Genomic DNA, 21,575 nt, shown 5'->3' on the forward strand with positions numbered 1-21,575 from the left:
TTTTTTTTTCTGCAATGTCCCGTGTGAGGCTCCGTATTTAACTACTTGAATCATATATTCAGGATTTATGAAAGTTTTTCATCTGACACCGATTTATCGTGTGAGTTTTCTTTACAAGTCAAGTTCTTATTGTTTTTACTCTTTAACTTTTTGAGGTCTAAGTCATCACTGGCAATGACCCCAACCCTAACATTAACCCTATGCAAACAGAATATGAGTAAAGTGATATATTGGACTGTACTACTTTACTGGAAGAACGCAAAGGCTCACGAATTTGCTCAAATTGGTCTCATCCTGAAGAACACAAATATTTGGTCACTTTCAAATAAAAAATAAAGACGCTTATTGGTTTTTCCTAAAATTATTTAATTTGACCTGAATCAATACAAGTTTTTAGTTACTGAAACTAAAGAAGACTTCATGGAACATTAAAATGGTTAACAATTTAAAGCTGTTCTGCAGCAATGGAGGTTGATCAAGCCTTGAAAGCTGGTGCTACTAATTCCTACAGGTGTCCCAACTTTTCTGGATCACTTGCACCCCCCTCTGTCTGCATAAAAGCAGTGTAGGAACACACTGTGTTACCAGACCCTAATGAGCATCTGTCAGTGCGCCCCAGGGTGGCTGTGGCTACAATGTAGCTTGCCATCATCAGTGTGTGAATGTGTGTGTGAATGGGTGGATGACTGGATATGTAAAGCGCTTTGGGGTCCTTAGGGACTCGTAAAGCGCTATATAAATACAGGCCATTTACCATTTTGAACAGTATTGTACAGCAGAAAGCAGTGTGTTGCTACAAAAATGGCGAGAAAAAGACAATTAACAGTGGAAGAGAGCCAGACCATCATAGCAATTAAAAATGTAGGTCTGTCTTACAGAGAAATTGCAAATAAAGTCAAGGTGTCAGTGAGTACAGTTTCCTTCAACACCAAAAGGCACTCAGAAACTGGGCAAACTCTGACAGGAAGAGGTCTACTCTGGCAGACCCAAAGCCACAACTGAATCAGAGGACAAGTTTCTGAGAGTTAACAGCTTGAATGATAAGCGGCTCACAGGACAACAGCTTCAAGCACAGCTTAATGTCGTAGTAAGCAAGTCTCAGCTTCAACTATGAAAAGAAGACTTTGAGCTACAGGTTTGAAAGGACGAGTTGCAGCAAGAAAGCCATTGCTAACGTGTCATAATAAGACAAAAAGGCTTGCCTGGGTCATGAAACGCCACCATTGGACCACTGAAAACTAGAAGAAGGTATTATGGACTGACGAATCAAAACTTGAAATCTTTGGTTAATCAGGCAGGATCTTTGTACGCCATCGAGTAGACGAAAAGATTGACTTTGACTTTGACTGTGGAACAAAGTCAAAGTCAACTTTATTTGTCAATTCTGCCACATGTACAGGACATACAGAGAATAGAAATTTCGTTACTATCAAACCCTAGATGAAATAGCAAATGAACATTTAAATATAAGAGAGTGATTAAAAAATGCAAATAAAATAAATTAAAAAGTAAAAATTTAAATAAATACAATACAATTTAACAAGAAAGCTATGCAATATACAATATACAATATTCAGGTAAGGGTAAATGACATTGAGTGTAAACCAGGCAGAGTAGTGCAAATAGGCAAATAGTGCAAATGGAGATTTAGTAATATACGGTAAGAGATAGTATAACAACAAAGTCTTATGAGGTAATGGCAGTCCAATGCTCCACAAAGTGACTGGTAACTGGTGCAGGCCAGTGAGTGAGTCAGAGAGTGTGTGTGTGTGTGTGTGTGTGAGTGTGTATGTGACAGAGTTCAGTGAGACCATGGAGGAGAAGAGGGGAGAGGGGGCAGAATCGGGAGGGAGTTAAGCTTCCTGACAGCCTGATGGATGAAGCTGTCCTTCAGTCTGCTGGTCCTGGCCTGGAGACTCCGCAGTCTCCTCCCTGACGGCAGCAGCTTGAAGAAGCTTTACATTGGGTGCGTGGGATCAGCCGCTATGCAAAGGGCTTTTTTAGTGAGACGGGTGCTGTAAATGTCCTGGAGGGAGGGGAGAGAGACACCAATGATCCTCTCTGCAGCTCTCACTATGCGTTGGAGGGTTCTATGACAGGACGCATTGCAGGCTCCAAACCACACAGTGATGCAGCTCGACAGGATGCTCTCGATGGTGCCTCTGTAGAAAGTGTACATGATGGGGGCTGGTGCTCCTGCTCTTCTTAGTTTGCGGAGAAAGAAGAGACGCTGCTGTGATTTCACTGTGATTTCACAGTGTGTGCCATCCACTGTCAAACATGGAGGAGGAAGTGTGACGGTCTGGGGCTGTTTTGCTGGATCCAGGGTTGGTGATTAGGACAGAATGAGCAGCACCCTGAAACAAAACAGCTACCACAGCATTCTGCAGTGCCATGCAATACCTTCTGCGCCTAGTTGGTCAGAGGTTCATCTTACAGCAAGTATTAGGAAAATATATTTTCTAGTATTTATTTGCTGTGTATTTTGTTTTATGCATTGAATAACAGGCCAGTATATTACAGGCCACTTTTCAGTTATAAACTGTGTCATAGGTCATTGCTTAGCAGAGATGGGCAGTAACGCCTTACTTGTAACACTGATTACTTTTTTCAAGTAACGAGTAAAGTAAGGGATTACTATTGCAAAAACGGTAATTAGATTACCGTTACTTTCCCATAGGAACGCTGCGTTACTGCGTTACTAAAACCGTGATTTTTTTGTCAGAATGTCTCACGACAGTGACGTAAGCGAGTGCGCTGTTAGTGACAACAGCTGTGTGCAGATCAACAATGGATCATATATCGAGTGCAGGAGAGCGTATGAGCGTGCAGCGTTTAAAGCGTGGAAGTACTGACCTTACTTTGAGTTTGATTCCATAAAAAATAACAAAAACATTAGCGTCCATCGTGCATGGTAAGAAAACTTCTTATTACAGCGAAAAAAAAACCAAAACTTCCAAGCAAGCACCAAGTGCACAACGAGGTAATGGGAAATTCACAGAGAAACTCGCGGATTCTTCAACTGACCGCGGCACACCTGCACCAGGGTAAACCTCCGCCTCCCACAGTCCTGCTTTACAGGTGAAAATAGAGCAACAGGATCGCTGAGTCTTTGACTTTATTTATTTTCTGCTGTGTTTTACTTGCATCTATTTGAAAGACTGAGTGTAAACACAAAAAATATTTTATTTTATGTGCGGGAATGTGTAGAAAATAGGTTTAAATGTTAAACTAATTTATTCAAGTCAGAGAATGTTGCATATAATTAAATTTTTACTTGATGCATAAAGTTAAAAGATTAAAACTAATAAAACAAGTTAAAAAAAAGAGACTTTTCCATTTGATTACATTTTGTATGATGGATTATGTAGAAAAAATAGAATTGGGCTGAAAGATCTATCGCTTTATCACCTCTTCAGGTTGTAAATCGTGTTTTTAAAAAGTAACTAAGTAATTATTACTTTTGAAAATAAGTAATCAGTAAAGTAACGGGATTACTTTTTGGGGGAAGTAATCAGTAATTAGTTACTGATTACTTTTTTCTTTTTTCAAGTAACTTGACCAACACTGTTGCTTAGCAAGACTGAAACTGTGCAGAATAGGAAGCTGCAGAGTTGCAGAGAGCATGGCGTGCGTTTGCTCTGCTAAGAGAGAACAAAAGGAAACCCTGGGGCAAGAGGCAGTTAAGAAAGATTTCTAAGTAATTGCATAAGATCACGGAAAAAGGAATTGTGTCTTACTGTCACTAACAGTAACTGATGCGTGTTATGTTATCTGCTTACACATGAGGGGGCGTGAAACCTGACATATAAAACAGTATGACATGTGCTTCCTCTTTGAGATCTATGCAGAGGGTGACGTTGTGTACATCTCCCACATATGTGTTTAATAAATAATTGTTGTTGACTGGACTTGATCTGAGTATTGGTTGTTTATTCTCAGCACATTGTGATATTATTCTGTTATTATATGTTACCTTATATGTAATCAAAATAGTTGAATTATGTTAACTGCTGTAGATCATATTATACCCTTTAACATAGAGTGTGTGATCAGTATGTAGTTTTAGTTTGCATTATACTTCTGACTTAAAAGAGTGTGAAAATCATTCGATCTATTGGTTTGACCTGTATTACTCAACACTGTTGAATGTATTACATTGTTTCTTGACATTTCATACTGCTGAATCATGAAGAGAATGTTGTGTGCAGAGGACCTTGTCCAGATAATAGAAGAAACAGACCACATTCCTTTGGTGAAGAGCAGAAAGACAGGGAGCCGAGGTCATAAATTAGGCGCCGTAAGAGAGAAAGAATGTTAATGTTTGGTCTTTTATGACTAGGTGGGGGCCACTAGAGACTATAAAAAGCTGAGCAACCCGTCACCATTTTGAGACATGCTGTCGAACCTCTGCAGGCATCTCTCCCGTCCGGACGTTGTAATGCTCTGACTGTTGAATTGTATGGAAATAAATGATTGTTGATTGAGCATTTATACACCGAGTATTGTCCGTCCTTCAGCCCAAAGATTCAAAGAATTGGGTGATTTCAACAACATCAAAAAAGAATCGGGACAGTTTTTGGTGTTTCTGCCCGGTTGATGTGAGTCTGAGTGTTAAATTGAGGAGGACAGAGTCCAGTGTCAGACGGACAGGAATCAGCAGATCAATCGGGTGGACGGGGCCCACTAAATTAAAGGTAAGCACAACCTTTTGATTAATAACTGAATTGTGCTGAATTGGAAAGCTAAACTAAATTAGCACTTTCGTTTGTGGTACTGAATCTGATACATATCTGATGTTTTAGAAAGCGACTGCTGTTTGAATGTCATGTCGCGTTACGTCACTGACACAAGACAGACGCCAATTATCAGCACCGCAGAAGCGCCCGAGAAGACATTGTGAACGCTTCCTGGCCATCCAGTGAAACATGAACATTTTATTTGTACTGTATAATCTGCAGATTCTGACAGAAATCTGCAACTATCCTTTGAAGCACCGCTCCTCTCTAAAACAGCAATAAGGATAATTATTAGGCCATATGTAAATAACACCATAACTTTATAACTTAAAGCACAATTGGGAAACAAAGTCCGAAACAACTCTTTACATTAAGGGCCATCAGTCAAACAATACTGTTTGGTCTGGGTCTAAACAGAGCGCGTTGTGTGACGTCTTCTTTTGCGCATGTGGGCCTCTTTGAGGGTTCACACTAGAGCACGTTTGCTGTCACATTTTATTTGTAGTGTGAACAAGCAGACAAAAAAAAAATCGGATTAGATCAAAAAATCTGAATTGAGCATTAAGACTTGCAGTGTGAACGCAGCCTTAGTTGGAAACTGTGGTCCTTAGACTGAGTGTATCAAAGCAACGAGGATGTGGTTCTGATTGTGTTGTTTTTGTTAGACTCAATACAGACGAGTGAAAGCTAGAGCTGGGTGTAAGTATTATTCATTCATCTCTCCTCACTATTCCCCCTGCTTAAGGGCACAACATTAGGTTTCACATGATTACATTTAATGAAGGACTAAAGACTTATTTGCTGCATGAGTAAAGTGAAATATTGGACTGTACCACTTTACTGGTAGAACATGAAGGATCAAGAATTTGCTCAAATTGATCTTATCCTGAAGAACAGAAATGTCTGTCTCTTTCAAATAAGAAATTAAGAAGCTTATTAGTGTTTCCTTACATTATTTAATTTAAACTGAATCAATGCAAGTCTTTAGCTACTGAAACCAAAGAAGACTTGAATATGGGCTCAAAATGTGGTCATAAATATTTTGTACTTGTAAAAAAAGATTTGTGTGTGTGTGTAAAAAAGATTTGTGTGTGTGTGTAAAAAAGATTTGTATGTGCGTAAAAAAGATTTGTGTGTGCGTAAAAAAGATTTGTGTGCGTAAAAAAGATTTGTGTGTGGACTTAGAAAAAAAAACCCTGCAAGTTACAAGTGCGAATTTTGACCCTATTTTTCTTCCTTTCATCTGATTGGTCAATGTCATGTCAATCACAAATGTAACAATCCAATCGGAGAACAGATGGGTTTGGCTGTCGGAGGGGTGCTTTTTTGAACTGCAGGTCCTTGAAGGGTGATGAAGCTTGAAGCTGCAGGATCTCTATATAAATATCCGATAGCAGCTAGGTCCCCTAACTTTCAGTAGCTGTTGAAAGGATAAAGTTGTGGTATATCAGTGGTTAGAAATACCATTATTACTTTAGGATTAGTTTAACACAAAGTCAGGGCTGACCCATGACCATTGCTGTGAGTCACAGTGCGCAGCATAAAAGTCCTTTCACATCGGATGCAGGATACGCTGCTAATGCTAACTGCTAACTAAAAGCAAAGGATCCAGAATTTGTTACGCTGGCTGCTGGGCTCTGTGGGTTTTTGCAGCAGCTCTACCTGTACTAGATGCACCTGCTCCTTGTCTTTTCTATCTCTGACTTTATGTCCTCTACAAGAGTTTCTGTTTTTTTTGCTGGTTCCTCAAATGTTCAATAAAAACATGTATGCTAATTCATAACGAAGAAAGCTTTGTAATGAAGACTGTCATTTCCAAAACACTGCCCGCCCCCACCCCGCGGTCCGCAGCTCTGTTGAAAAGGCTGTGGAAGTCCCTGTATTAAACACGTAGACCTGTGACACAAAAATCACCAAACTCGGACGACCACAGACTGTTTTCCTTCGTGGTGATGAAGGAAAACGCTGGGTTGGCATGTAAAAGGGCATTTATTCCCTTCAAAGACCTGCAGTTCAAAAAAAGCGCCCCTCCGACAGCCAAACCCATCTGTTCTCTGATTGGATTGTTACATTTGTGATTGACATGACATTGACCAATCAGATGAAAGGAAGAAAAATAGGGTCAAAATTCGTACTTGTAACTTGCAGGGGGTTTTTTTTCTAAGTCAACACACAAATCTTTTTTACGCACACACAAATCTTTTTTACACATACAAATCTTTTTTACGCACACACAAATCTTTTTTACACATACAAATCTTTTTTACAAGTACAAAATATTTATGACCACATTTTGAGCCCATACTTGAAGGACAATCTCATAGTGTTTAGAGTTTCACCTTAGTTTCTTATTTCTTATTTTGCTTTTTGTGACTGCGATGTTAAAAAGGTATGAAAATTTAGCAGCAAAGTCACTAACTTATCACTAATGAGGTCAACTGTACGAGATGCTCACTGCTGTGAGTAAGAGGCTCATGACTTTAAGATAATCATTCACATCTTTATCTTAACCTTTAAATTTACGTTTTTATCTTATCTAAGCCAAAACCAAAGCAGAGCTGGCAAATACGTCTGACATCCAGTGGTCAAGTTTAAATATTGGCCAGTCCATATTTTCTCAACTTAAACTTTATCTCAGGTATTTCTCCTTATTTATTAGGGTGATTCAAACTCTTAAACTCAAACTCCATCTCCTCATAAGAGATGATCTAACATCCTGACATCTTTGTCTGACTCTTTCAGAGATGTGCCATCCAAACTTGCTGGCACTTGCAGTGCTGCTATGCTCTACATTGTTGGTAAATGGAGGGAAAGTCTTGGTGTTCCCTGTGGATGGAAGTCACTGGATCAACATGAATATCATCATCGCAGAGCTTCACTCCAGAGGTCATGAAGTCACAGTGGTGCGGCCAAACGACACCTGGTACATCAAGTCAGAGTCCCCTCACTACAAGACCATCACTATAAATTCCTCGACCGGATTTGATGATGAGCGCTTTGGGGATTTTGTTATGAAAATACTAATCATGCGTCGACAAGGTGCTTCACTGTGGACTCGATTATCAATGGAGCATGACTTAGTGAAACAGATGTATCAAATACATGTCAAGGTGCTTGAGATGGTGGAACGCATGTTTGAGGATACCAACCTGATGCAGAGCCTCCGTGATGCCAAATATGATTTGGTTCTGACTGATCCTTGGACAGGTGCAGGTGTTCTTATGGCTCACCGTCTGCATCTTCCACTTGTCTTTAATGTCCGATGGACTATTCAGGGTGAAGGCCATTTTGCAATTGCACCTTCTCCACTCTCTTACATTCCCATACCCCTGTCAGAGCTGACTGACAAGATGACTTTCATTCAGCGTGTCAAGAATATGCTCTACTTTTTCTTCACATGTTTTCAAATTTGGTACGTCACAGAATCAAACTACAAACCATTTGTCCATCGTCATTTTGGCAGTGATGTACATTACATGGAGCTGTTTCAGTCAGCAGACATCTGGCTGATGAGAAACGATTTCACCTTTGAGTTCCCTCGACCCACAATGCCAAATGTTGTCTACATGTCAGGATTTCAGTGCAAACCCTCCAAGCCCCTGCCTAAAGAGCTAGAGGACTTTGTGCAGAGCTCAGGTGAACATGGTGTCATTGTGATGACACTGGGATCTATAGTGGAAAAACTTCCAGTGGACATCACTGAAGACATTGCTGCTGCTTTTGCAGAACTTCCTCAGAAGGTGATTTGGAGGCACAAAGGCAAAAAACCATCCACTCTTGGTAATAACACGCGAATCTTGGACTGGTTGCCCCAAAATGACCTCCTGGGTCACCCCAAGACCAGAGTGTTTGTGGCCCATGGAGGCACCAATGGGATACAGGAGGCCGTTTACCACGGTGTGCCCCTGGTTGGCCTGCCCCTTTTGTTTGACCAGGCTGATAACTTCTTCAGGATGAAAGCAAAAGGTGTGGCCAAAGTCCTTGATATTACAACAGTGAACAAAGAAAACTTCTTGGAGGCGCTAAAGGAGGTACTCTACCAACCATCCTACAGGGAGAAGATGAAGGAGCTGTCCAGCATCCAAAGAGATCAGGCTATGAAACCGCTGGACCGAGCCATGTTCTGGATCGAGTTTGTCATGCGGCACAAAGGAGCGGCGCACTTAAGGACGGAGTCTTACAAGATGTCCAGCATCCAGTACTACTCGATCGATGTGGCAGCCTTTCTGCTGGCAGTTACTTTGCTAGTATTTACCATTTTTGTTTCAGCAGTCAGGTTTCTGTTGCGTAAATTATTTTACAGAAACAAAGTCAAAAAGGAATGATGATTGTGTTGCAAAATTTGTAACCACTTACTTCTGTATTTAGTTTCTGAAAATGAGCTCAATATAAATGTTTTTTGAATTTTCATCTCGTCAAGTGTGAATACAGATAAACAAGACAATGTTGCTGACTGACATTACTGATTATGTATAATCTTTATAATCCATACATGTACCCTTCAAAAAGTTAAATGAAATTAAAATGTAATTACAGGGAAAAAAAACATTCGCAATTTGGCCATTATATTTACCATAATACAGACACAGTGTGCAATATATATAATGAAAACCATACTGTTGCACTGTCTTACCTGTCAGCATTAATCACAATCTGTCAGGATTGGTTATTTAAGAAAATGGCTAAATGTTTTTATTGCTGATGTAATTATTAATCTTGCTATATTAATAATTACTACATGATTTTGGGATTTCTGCTATCTAATTAGTTTGCAGCTTCAAAAAACACAATTAAAATTCTTAATAATAGTTTTGTCTTTTAAACCTTTGATGTCTACAAATGTTTGGACACACCTTCTCATTTAATGGGTTTTCTTTATTTTCTTGAGTATTTACATTGTAGACTCTCTGTCAAGGCATCAAAACTATGAATAAACACATACCGAATTTAAACAAAAAAGTGTGAAATAACTCAAAAAATATTTTTGATTTTAGATTCTTCAAAATAGCCTCCCTTTGCTTAGATTACTGCTATGCACACTCTTGGCTTAATCTCGTTCAGCTTCATGAGGTCACGCGAAATACTTTTCCGACAGTCTTGAACGAGTTTCCAGAGATCACAAGCACTTGTTGGCCTTTTTGCCTTCACTTTGCTGTCCATATCATCCCAAACCATCTCAATTGGGTTTAGGTCAGGTGACTATGGAGGCCAGGCCATCTGGCACAGCACTCTATCACTCTCCTTCTTTATCAAATAGCCCTTACGCAGCCTGGAGGTGTTGTTTAGGTCATTGTCCTGTTGAAAAATAAGGACAATGACCTATATCTATCTATCTATCTATCTATCTATCTATCTATCTATATATATATATATATATATATATATATATATATATATATATATATATATATATATATATATATATACCTTTATCAACAGCTTGATGTCTTTATTAGAATTCCTGATTATTCTTGCCCAGATCTTGTTATACTTTGCTCTTTTTTCTGTTTCCTTGTTCCTTTTGTGTTTAAAACATTGAAATATAAATATTCTTCATTATACATTATACATAATCATACATTAAACTCAGAGACCCATCCTTGCATTAAACATCAGCTAGATTACAGCAACTATGTTTGTGTCCAGCCTGTCCACTGTCATGCTTCTCTTAAGACTGAACTAATGCACATTTAGTATCTAAATTCTGGATAAGGAAACACTTTAAGCTTTGAATAAATTTTGAATGATTTCTTTTAACTCTTACTATTCATCAGATGTCATCTTTTACTGGAAAAGCAAAATGACTACATTTAAAACATAAAATCATGTCGATTGTGAAAAATGTTAAAAGGTTAAAGTGTCTAAGGGTTTAGCCCAGGTCTACACAAGTGACCTGCTGCTGAGGTTATACAAGCCAGAGAGCAAACAGCCACAGATCCTCTGAATCAGGTTGAAGTTCCTGGCTGTTGACTAAAAGCCAGGCAGACCAGGCTGTTGGGGCAATAACAACCCAATTAAGACTCTTTTTTTGACCTTCTTCCTACTGCTGTACTATTGATTTTTCATAATACTGATGAGTATTTAGGGATTATCAAGCTGTGAGGCAAGAAGAGAAAAAGTTTAACTTACAGCGGCTAGAAGGAGTAGAAAGAAACAATTCTCCAGGACTCAGCTGGCCATCCTGTTCCCTGTTCACGTCTGCCTCCTTGTGGTTGTTAGAGGAAGGACTACATGGAGAGAGATGGCACATATTACAGAACCACAGTACTCATTTTAATTTCATCCACCACATTTACTGTAGCAGATTAATACAAGATTGTAAAGAGGATGAGTTCATGTTTTTAATTAACTGCTCTATGAAGCCCTCCATTGTTTTTCCCCAAGTGAATCAAGAAATTCAACGTGGCAAACTTTTTATTGGATTATGTTTTTCTTTCTTACTATAAAATAAACTTTATAGCCTTAAACAATCAAAAGTCAGACAATTCATTTACAGTCCTTGTGTGCCATAGTTTTTCACATGAGTTCACGCTGTGCGTTTATTATGTTACACATAAAAATCGTAACTTAAAAGGAATTAAACAAGTGGAACCGCACCTTCTCGGACAGACCCTCTCCTCTCCTCCCATGCTACCGTTCCTCAGCCCCCTTTGACCCGATGAGGTGACGGCAGTGGTGCGGAAAGCCGTCTCCAGGTAGCTAAGTGGCAAGGTCCTGTTGACTGGCTGGTGAATCTGAGCTCCGCTCCACCGAGTCAGAGCCGCCCGGCTGCCGACATAGAAATGAACAAGGGCAGGTAAGGAGTCGAAGGCCTCGCCCTCCAAGCTGTACTGAACCCGAGTGTACGTCTCAGCGGACTGAACCACCGCCTTCCCGATGAGGAAGTGAAGCGTTTTCTGCTCCCACCGGCTGGTAAGGACAAAGTCACCCTGACTGGACTGAGAGTCCCTGACAAGAAAGTCACCATGGTTCACCACAAGGCTCTCCGACACCTGAACAGATGTTTTAATTTCTGTTAGTTATTAGACGTTTCATCATTTTTACATTTATACCGATGTGATTAAAGATGCAGTGTGATGTTTGACTTTTATTTTATGTTGTCTAATTGATATATTAATTTTATTTCAAAAAATGTTTGGAATGAATTGGGTTAAAAAAAATACAATAATAGTCACATAACTTAAAATGTATCTGTTTTTAATAGTGATGTAAACAATATTTGTGAAAGTTTTTTTACATTTGCACATCTAAACACTCAGACACAGAAGAAGAAATCCAAGTTAGTTTAAATCTCATTCCTGAAAGTGTTTCTCAAACTTTGAGGCTTGGATAGGGCTGCTGCTGGAGGGTGAAACCACCAGGGGAAAAATAAAGTCAAACTAATTTAAATAAACAGGAGTCATGAAAAATAAACACGCATTTCCAAACACTATCATGCTGACCTTTATTTCACTAAATTCCCTTTTTGTATTGACACTAAATGATTTATAAGAATTGTGGAAGCATCAACGTTTCTGCTTCTGCTTTTTTGATTTTTGTATTTAAAATGAAAACTAAGAATAGAGGCTGGCATGTATTGAACAGAGAGAAAAACCTTTTGAAGGGGTTTTGTAATATAAAGTATACCTGAACTCCTTCTAACATCATTCTGTCTCCAAAGTTTAGCCAGACGCTCCCCCTTGTGGCCTAATAGCTACATGACTGTGGTATCTGAGTAAATGCTGTAGTAAGCTTTGCAGTCTGGGCTTTGCTGTGTGGGGTTTGCAGGTTCTCCCTGTGACTGTATGGGTTCTCTCTGGGTTTTGCAAATCTGAATGTTTTCTGTCTCTCTGTTAGCACTGCGATAAACCGGCAAACTGTCCAGAGTGTAGCCACCTTTCACCCTCTGTCTGCTGGGACAGGCTCCATTGACTCTCAACTGGATAAGCAGTTAAGAAAACTGATGGAAGTTATTTCTACAGGTTCTGATTGTTCAGTTCTGCTCTGAATCCAGTTCTAGCTGGATGGGGCAAATGCATTTCTTTAAAACAAGCTTGCTTTAATAATATGTTTTTTAAAACCCAAAGATACTCTCTGTTTTATCAGGAAGCAATGCAGCAAATCTGACAGAAAAAGAAAAGATGCAAAAGAAAAGGTGTTCTAATGGTGATATAGTTATCCATGCTTCAGTGAGCTCATTAGTCTCTTAGATTGAAGATGCTTTTTAACCAGCATGCGCTTTTCCCCTGAAACAACAACCTTTTCCCTTCAGGTAGCCTTCATTCCCACATCAGCCTATCAGCTTGTCCTGCCATCATAGGATGTTGGATACATCTGACTTTTTGATAGGTGCATTGCATATTTTTTAAACTTCATTTTATGTTTTAGTTTTCTTCTTTATTCTCTGTAGAACTACTTTGTTACATTACTCTTTATGTTACTTTTTTGTTACTCAGTATCACCTGTGTAGATTCCGATTAACAATCTAACACTAAACCTTTCATATTCACACATATCTGCACAAAACAATCCCTGTTCTAATAAGGAGAACACCTAAAAGTCCTTTCCTTTCACAGCCTAGACAAATATCTGACAAAACCAACAACCGATTCGGTGAAGAAACAGCCCACAGAGCACATCACAGGAAAAATATTTTTCCGTTAGTGGGCTCGACTGTATGAACAAGTATGGAAATGTACACTCCTACAAGACTTTTGTTGCGTGTTGAAAAACAAACTTTGACTCTTTGGTTCACGCTCACTTACACTCTGGGTCAGGAGATGTGTAGTACTCCTGAAGGTTTCCCTGATTGGTTAAGTATACTAATTTTCTTTAGCTCCAGTTGCTTCATCACAAGCCTCGCAACTTTGGTGATGAAGCAGCTGGAGTCCAATGTTTTAAAAAAGTGAAAGGAAAAGTAAAGAAACTAAAATTAAACCAACCTTTGAGAGCATACCCCCCCTCCCCCCATTCACTACCATCCTCACACCCACTTAACCACCACCGCCCACTATTTCCACTCTCTTGTTTTTGTTTCATTGCTGCATTTCTAATCGATTACTATCCCACGCTCTAGTCTGTAGTGACGTCGATCAGTAACTAAGAAACTAAAGCCATTTTTGTTACGTAATGTTCACAGCTGGTTTGTGGTGAAAACACGTGCTTGCTTGCTTGCAGGGCAGATGCTGGGAACTGGTTTTTTTCTCCCCCACATGTACTTTTCCAGATATTACCTGACGTAGCCGTCAGAACCACAGTTGGGCAATTGGACTATAAATAGACGTAGCCATTGTGAGATCACCCACTGATTTAAGCCTCTGCATTTTGAAGCTTCGTCTTTGGTCAATACCACATTTCTTAGTTTCTTAGAGCTGGAATATTCATACATATTTAAACTTACTAGCTAATGCTACCTACAACCAAATTCATGGAAAGTATTTACTACAAAGCAAGCCATATTATTTGCCAGATAACATCATTAAAAGTGCTCCGCAAGATACCAAACATGGTTGAGAGGTCTAGTTCGGTGAGTCAATTTAATGGAGGTCAGGCCTAGCAGGTAGTTGTTGGGTCTACCTGTTGACTCACCTGTCATTCAAAACAGTCATACCCTTAAGATTAATAAAATTCATACAGTGGATAAGAGAGCTCAATAGTGTTTTTTGAACAAGGCTGTAAACATGTCTGTTTGCTGGATATACTTTGACATGGGCGTCAGCCTCAAGTGGCCATTAGAGGAACTGCATGTTTTTGTCACTTCAGTGTTGGTTTCTTTTTGCAGCCCTGGAAATGCTTGGTCAAAATTAAACAGTCCATTAGAGTCTGGCCCGTGGGATGCCCAGTTCCATGCAAGTGACACTGTGTAATTGTCTCGTAACAACTGAGTACCCCTCGATGCCTAAACATTGAACAACTGCTGAGTGCTGCATAAGTAACAGTGCATAAAGTCCAGAACTGATTCTCTCAACATTGTCTGACCTTAATGCATGAAAGCTAAAAACATCCTTTATTCATATCCTTTTTGTGTAACCCTAAATGACACAAGTAATGAGAAGCGTTTTTAAAAATTATGACATTTTCATGCAACAGCTGCAAAAAAAAAAAAAAAAGTGTGTATTTGCATGTGCGTATGTCAGAGGCAGACCTGCCAGGGGATGCATCCGTGGTACCAAGCGTGGCTCTTCAGGTTTGTGCCGCTCAGCCTCAGCTCTTCCTCCAGCTGCTTCCTCAGCTTCTCAGACGGCGCCTCCAACCAGAACTTCTCCTTGGAGAACTTAAAAGACATGACAGGCGCACGTTGAGAAACAACCTCCCCATGTACGAACACAGGAAGGCAACAACATGAGTTTAAGCCATTGTGTGACCTCTGCTGGCTAAAGGTCAAATCCCAGCAGAGTCTTTTATCTCCTGCGTTTTTCCTTCCTGAAAAAAAATGTAAACCAGATTGGCTTTTTAAAGAAATGGCTAAAATACAAGCATGTAGCCAATCTGCAGCCTTCTCTGCTGTTTTTGTGTGAATGTCTGTTAACAGAGGAAAGAGTGGGATGAGGGAGGAGGAATAGAGAGAGGGAGGATTGACAGCTCTGGCATTCCCACACTGGCATCCACAGTGGCGGCACCAGAGGCCCAAAACCCAGACCCATGCTGGAGTTTTGGCCTTGTCACTGTGGCAACGTCATTGTTAGATGGGGGTCATCGCTCAGCGGCCTTTGTCTGTCGTGTCTTTATGCAAAAAGAAGAAGAAGAAGAAGCTACTGTATACAAAAATTTATGTTAAGGACAAGCTGGGAATACTGGGAGTGTGGACACACACACAAACACATTCCTCAGCTTTATAGGTGACATGTTGTTTTTCTGGTCCCTGACACCTCCCACCCCCTTCTTCTTTGACAGAATGGTTTGCCCCGTTGAACTGGGAATCAAAGACTGGGAACGGGGCCAGGACCACTTCAAAACAAAATAAGATGGTGTGTGTGTTGTGAGGTAAAGACCTGGAAGCCTCCAGCTCTAATTTCATTAGCATTATCATTCACTGGCAGCTTGTAACATTTAGAGAAGTGTGTTTGTCAAGTATCTAATTATAAGTCAATGGAGTGGAAATCATCTTGCTCTCCGGGTCTCTCTCCACCTTTCCTAAACAAGGCCGCCGGCCGAGACGCCACCATTTCCAGCGGTAACCAAGTCAGCTCAAAAGTATGTCACCGCAGAGGGGCTGCATTCCCCGAGGCTTTTCTGTCACTGTCCTGATTGAATTAGAGCCACAGAGCCGAGTGTAGGGAATCACAGAGGTTTGCTGAGAGGTCCATATACAGCTGGAAAAAGGCTTGACCACAGGAAGTGAGAAAGCAAAAGGAAGCTGAATCAAAATGAGAGTCAAATGTACTTTAAAGTCGCACAAAAAGGTAAGCTTACTTTCACATATTCTCCTCCACCATCTGTCATGTCCTGATGCCTAAAAAACAAAGGAAACAAGTTTGATTTATTAAGAATATTAGTTTGAACTTTTTCTTGTAAGAGTCCCCAGTTACCTAACAGCTAATAATTCACAGGAAAGTTTCTAAAAAAAAAAAAAAGAGTCTAATGAGGTATTAATAACAGGGCAAAATAAATATTGAACTAAGCAAATTATAGAAGAGGGTTCTCTCTCTTCAACACATCCAATGCCACAAATAAGCTCTAGGTGATCTGAGCAGAGTTTAGCAGATGTCAATCAAGTAAATAAATAAATAACTACGATTAACACATTTTAGAAAAATGTGTTTGTTTCATCTGTCTGCTAGAAAAAAACTAAATCACCAAATATCAGTATCAGTCTTTAAAATCCTGTATTGGTCAGGTTAGTATTTGTTTATTTATTTTTCTTCTACTTTTAATTTTTTGTTATTTATTGGATGCGATACAAGCACTGTGTTTTCATGAATGATGGCTGCTCTGAATAAATTAAGTTGTTTTTTTTCTTTGTTCATGAATTGCTCAGTAGAGATCAACAGAGCAGCTATGGGAAAAGAAAAATCGACCAACATACAATAAAGATCCAAGCAGGAAGAATCTGGGACCAATGACTAGTTTCTGTGACGGAAAAGTCAAGCCAAAGTGGTAGTGCCCTAAATGTGTATTCTTTTTAATGACCACCAGGGGGACAAAGACGTTGTATAGAAGTCGATGTGAAACAGCACTCAGCGCATTGCTGTATGACCTCACTAAACACAATTTTAAATAGTTTCTGGTCTCAGTTGCTACTTTAAGCTCATATTGTAATCAAGTATGTAATCGGTCTGTCTGTTAGCAGTCTAGTGTTTTTAACATATGATTCTCATATTTTGTGTCTTCAACAGCATCTAGCGCTGATTTAATTTAGGTGAAAAAGATCACAGCAAATGTGACAATCATTAAAAACTTTATATTACCCAGAAAGTTTTTATGGATCGTCTTCAAACTTCACAACAGTAAGCTAGGCCTTGGGGGTCACGAGTACCTAGGTAGGGTAAGCATTTGCCCTTGATCATATTGTAATAAAAAAAAATGGCTGACGTCAGCATGTTATTAAAAAAAATCATAAAACATCAAAGTTTCAGTATAGCTCTCGTGTTTCTCAGGGAGCCTTGTTAGAGGAGAGAGAATCGCCCGCCGCTTGATCAGCTGCCAATGACTTGTAATTGAGAAGTTGTTAACTAGCAACTGTGGGGTGGTTCAGTCAGACCTCTCCCCCCGCCCACCTCCGCCTGTCATGTCTGGTTTCAAACTACCAAGAGGCCGCTGAGCTCAAAGCTTCATGACGGTGTTTTACTAACCAGTATGAGACGCCACAATATTTATGTCCAACTTTTATACAGTCTATAGCTGGGAGTCAGTTAAAACACTGGAGCTGAGTGTTTGCATGTCATGTTTACACCATACCATGTCGTCCTAACCCCCCATCTGCTCTGTGCAGCTACAGCTGGCACTATTTTTAGAGTTGCCGAGAAGAGGGTCGCTTCTGCGACGCGTCAGAATCAAAGTAGAGTCTGCAAGGTGGTGAAATAGCTGACACTGCTACATCATCCACTGAAGCTCCACAGGATTCAGTGTGTCTGAGTCAGGTAACTACTAAATGTAGCCAGGGGGTCTACAGCGCCTGCTGTTTCCAGAAACCACATTTTATGCAACTTTCAACAAACATTCAACGTGTTTTGTAATTTTCATCTACTGTGACATATTTCCTGTCGCACTCATGTAAGATTAGAGTTTAAACTGTTGCAGAGTCGTGGTCATTGACATAGCAACTCTATGGTATCAGATAAAACAGCAAACAACTGTCATCACGGTCACATTCAGCTTTTGTCTTTTATTGTTCAGCCTTGATTAAAGGCTGGAAATCCAACAGCCCTGTTTTCAAACAGCACGTTTTCCTTATTGTTTGTCATCATAATTTACTTGATTTTTAAAAAAATCCCATATCTTGATAAGTGAGTAGCAGTATTATCAGTTAGTTCTGGTAGCAGCAGCAGAAGTTGTACATGCTTTATGCTGTCTGCTGTCCATTGGCCCTCTTGCGAAACTCTCTGACAGCAGCAGTGAGTTCATTCGACACCGCCCAGCAACAACATGCAACCCAACAAACTCCTCCAGGGAGGATCGGGAATATTCCCGCTCGTATCTGCAAACCGTCTGTTTTTCAAGACTGAAGCAAAAGAAACATTTTTTCTCCATGATGTCCATCCACACAACAGCTGGATCCTCACCAAATCTGAGGCCTGTGGGGCTCACAAAACTAAACTCAGCACCCAGAGGACCACTGACACTTTTCAAATGATGCTTTAAACAAAAAAAACTCCCAAAAAGCAAAAGCTTTGTTTCTTTCTGACAGCTTTGATGCATTATGTCAGCGCAGAAACACAGCACACTGGCAGGGTGAAACTCTCTGCTCTTCCTCAACTGGCTGCATACTTCCAAGAGTCAAGGGAGGTGACCTTTTGTTCCCAAATACAAACTCTGAGAACAGGCAGCACACACTCACAGATGTGGACATACAGCATGAGAAACGCGCTGGCATTCAAAAACTAAACCCCACGCAGATGATTTTAAGCCCTGATATACTGCTTGTGCTGTTTGGGAATGATGCCAACGCTCACTGGCTGTTTTAATTATTAGATTAAACCCTTTAGGGCTAGGAAGGAGGAGGAGGGTATTTTTATGGCATTATTGAGGACAATATAATAAACAGGAAGTCAGACGAAGACAAAACTCCCAGGTTACAACACGGCACCCCATTCATTCCAGTAAAAGCTGCTCCATACCTGCTTTTTCAAACTCAGGACTGAAAAACTCCAAGTTTCCAAGTATCAGGATGTTCCAATTCTGAGATCCTTGGAGCAAATAAAAACAGAGAGCACCTCTCCCTCACAGGATAAAATAAAATAAATGAAAGCCTCTTCTAGATGTTCCAAATGGTTCAAAAGCGAGTATGGATACAGTCGTCCGATGTGGATCAGATATCGGGTGACAGCAAACGACCACAGTGATAGCAGTAAATACTGAAAGTGCAAATGCAAATTTTTTTTTACATTTTTTCTTTTTATCTATCTTGTAATTGACTGTAGCTTATTACTTAACCAATAAATGCAGGTTCAGAACATTTATATTGTATTATATTATATATTTGTTATATTCATGTAATTATTTATAAAAAAGTTAAGCTGATTTTTCCATTCAAAACACATAATGACTCAGTCATTTCCTTGCAATGAGGAATGTAGCTTATTACTTATTAATGACGAATTCTGTAAAAATAGGATGTGAACCTCCTTGAGAACAGGAAAAAAGCTGGTGGTTGCCCGGTGATTGTGTTTAAATTTTTCACTACTTTTCAAACAACCCAGAGGATAAAAGAGTAGCGCCCTCAACCCTGAGGTCTTTGTAAGGAGACGGCTCAGGTCACCTGATGTGAGATATAATGATAGATGTTTTTATCTCTATTTAAAGGCGACAAACTGGAGACCTGCAGCTATATCTAAGAATAAGCTTATAACCAGCTTATAACCAGTGGTCAACATCCACTTATACGTGGACAGGATACTGTCACAAATGGTCAATATTCTTCTGCTCACATTTTTTCTTCACACTTGGACCGAACCACAGTTAAAGTCTGTTCACTGTTAAGTTATAAGACTGTTTGCAGTGGCCTTATCCATGAGGGGAAACTCCCTCCACTTCAGGGCTGCACTCCTCAAACCAGCACCAAATTTTACAGCAGTTCCTGCTCTGACTGCCAGCAGCTGTTACGCCATCAAGCAACAGCAACACAGTCAGAGAGACTGCCTGTGGTTTAACGCTTCCCTAATAACGACATTAGTTGCAAAGAGCTGAGGCTGACTGCAACAAACACAGAGTGGAAAAAGAAAGTCACCAAGCCTGGATGACTTTTTAAAAGCAGGTCAAGTTCAGCCTCAGTGACCACTTCTGCTCTGATGGCTTCTTAAACTTGAATTACCTCCTTTATTGCAATAAGGTGAGAATTCAGAACGTGCTGAGTTCGGGCAGTGCAATTCCTCCGAAACTGTGAACAGCTGAAAGCTGATATGACACCTCTGCGGCTGCGCTGCGGGTAAAACTACTCTTACTACTACTTACTAATAATTTGAGAAATCTCCAATTCGCCTGTCTCATCGATCGTTCGCGGGATATGCCTCAAACTTGATGGGTTTCTGGTCATTTGGATGAAGAGTTCCCATCGTTTTCCTGTTCTCAGTGAGTCCACTACTGTGACTGTGGCTCTACTCTATCTGCAGGGACGGGGCCCACACACCAACACAGCCATGTTTGTTTAAATATCTTTGTGAGGGCATTCATCCACATGAACGCACGTCACTTAGTTTAGCGATACCACATCTAAAAGTGTCCGACATGGCGGTGTTTTGGTCCCACACTGAGGTTTGAAGACCATCGTCTACATCTTAAGGCTTTGTAGTGTCCCGTGGGTGCAGGGTTGAAATGTGGAATAACAAAATTCAGACTGGTTCTCAAAAAGACAAACAGGCATTTAAAAAAAATGTTAGTCTTTGGTTTCCTGTGACAAACAGCTTAAGTCATCCAGTTATGTTTTCACTACACGCACATTCAACAAGTGTGACCATACAGCGGTCGTCTTTTCAAACCAGCAACTTCCAATTAACTGCACAGTCAGGGAAAATCTGTAAGTTGGGGCTACACTTACCCAGAACAGGCACTGCACCAGTAGTTAAAAGAAACACACTGTTAATGAGAGGCTGGACGAGTCGTCTCTGTTTATCCACAAATCCACTCTGAGCCTTTTCCCCTGACAGCTACAGGACACCATTTCCTCTTATTCTGCTACTGAAAGTCAATAATCAAACTAAAAGCTTTCCTTCGATGCTGATGTGAGTCTTAAAGCCGTTTAATGTTAGTTTTTTTTAACAGATACTGAGGATTTTTGGTTGGGAGATCTTCTTTCTCCTAAAGCTTCGAGTTTGAAAGAACGGGTGTTCGTCGACCCTAACTGGACTTCTTGAACATGACTCACTGTGTCTGTGTTGTTTGTGCTTTTTGGAGAGTTTTTAATAGAATTATCTGACCAATAATACGACTTTCTGTCTGCTACAAAACATCCGAGATGTGTTAGCGTCAGTGCTGGTGACTGATATTCTTAGCACTAGTTGATAGGTACCTGTCTTCTGTGTGATGCACACGTACAGTCTATGAATGAAGACAAACACCTTTTCCTTCAGATATGGTTATTTCTGTCTCCAAAACATAAATACATAAAATGACAGGAGCCAAAATGCTAACAATAAGACTTCATAATGAAACAACATAAGCCGATTTTTTAAGTAAAACAACCAAATATTCAGCATTCTCGTC

The 21,575-nt window shown here is 40.0% G+C and overlaps 1 protein-coding gene and 1 pseudogene across 3 annotated transcripts in view; one reads left to right on the plus strand and one right to left on the minus strand.

Annotated features, from left to right (window-relative positions):
* The window catches only part of sh2d3cb (SH2 domain containing 3Cb), a 58,424-nt gene that overhangs the window by 26,661 nt on the left and 10,188 nt on the right, over positions 1-21,575 (minus strand). The window contains exons 3-6 of the mRNA XM_085426386.1: positions 16,131-16,170; positions 14,863-14,991; positions 11,337-11,731; positions 10,869-10,966 (exon numbers count right to left, since the gene is read on the minus strand). Of these exons, the coding sequence (XP_085282512.1) occupies positions 10,869-10,966; positions 11,337-11,731; positions 14,863-14,991; positions 16,131-16,170 (662 nt within the window). The remainder of the gene's footprint in view (positions 1-10,868; positions 10,967-11,336; positions 11,732-14,862; positions 14,992-16,130; positions 16,171-21,575) is intronic.
* Positions 4,560-9,547, plus strand: LOC146657998 (UDP-glucuronosyltransferase 2B31 pseudogene; annotated as a pseudogene). Of its 2 annotated transcripts, XR_014914137.1 has the most exons (3): positions 4,560-4,697; positions 7,281-7,377; positions 7,482-9,547. The product of XR_014914137.1 is annotated as a UDP-glucuronosyltransferase 2B31 pseudogene, transcript variant X2 (transcript). The 2 variants fall into 2 exon arrangements; XR_014914136.1 differs by lacking the exon at positions 7,281-7,377.

Source organism: Rhamphochromis longiceps, linkage group LG12, assembly GCF_057381845.1.
Source record: "Rhamphochromis longiceps isolate RC_006_pf linkage group LG12, R_longiceps_female_GT1.1, whole genome shotgun sequence".
In the NCBI taxonomy this organism is placed as follows: Eukaryota; Metazoa; Chordata; class Actinopteri; order Cichliformes; family Cichlidae; genus Rhamphochromis; species Rhamphochromis longiceps.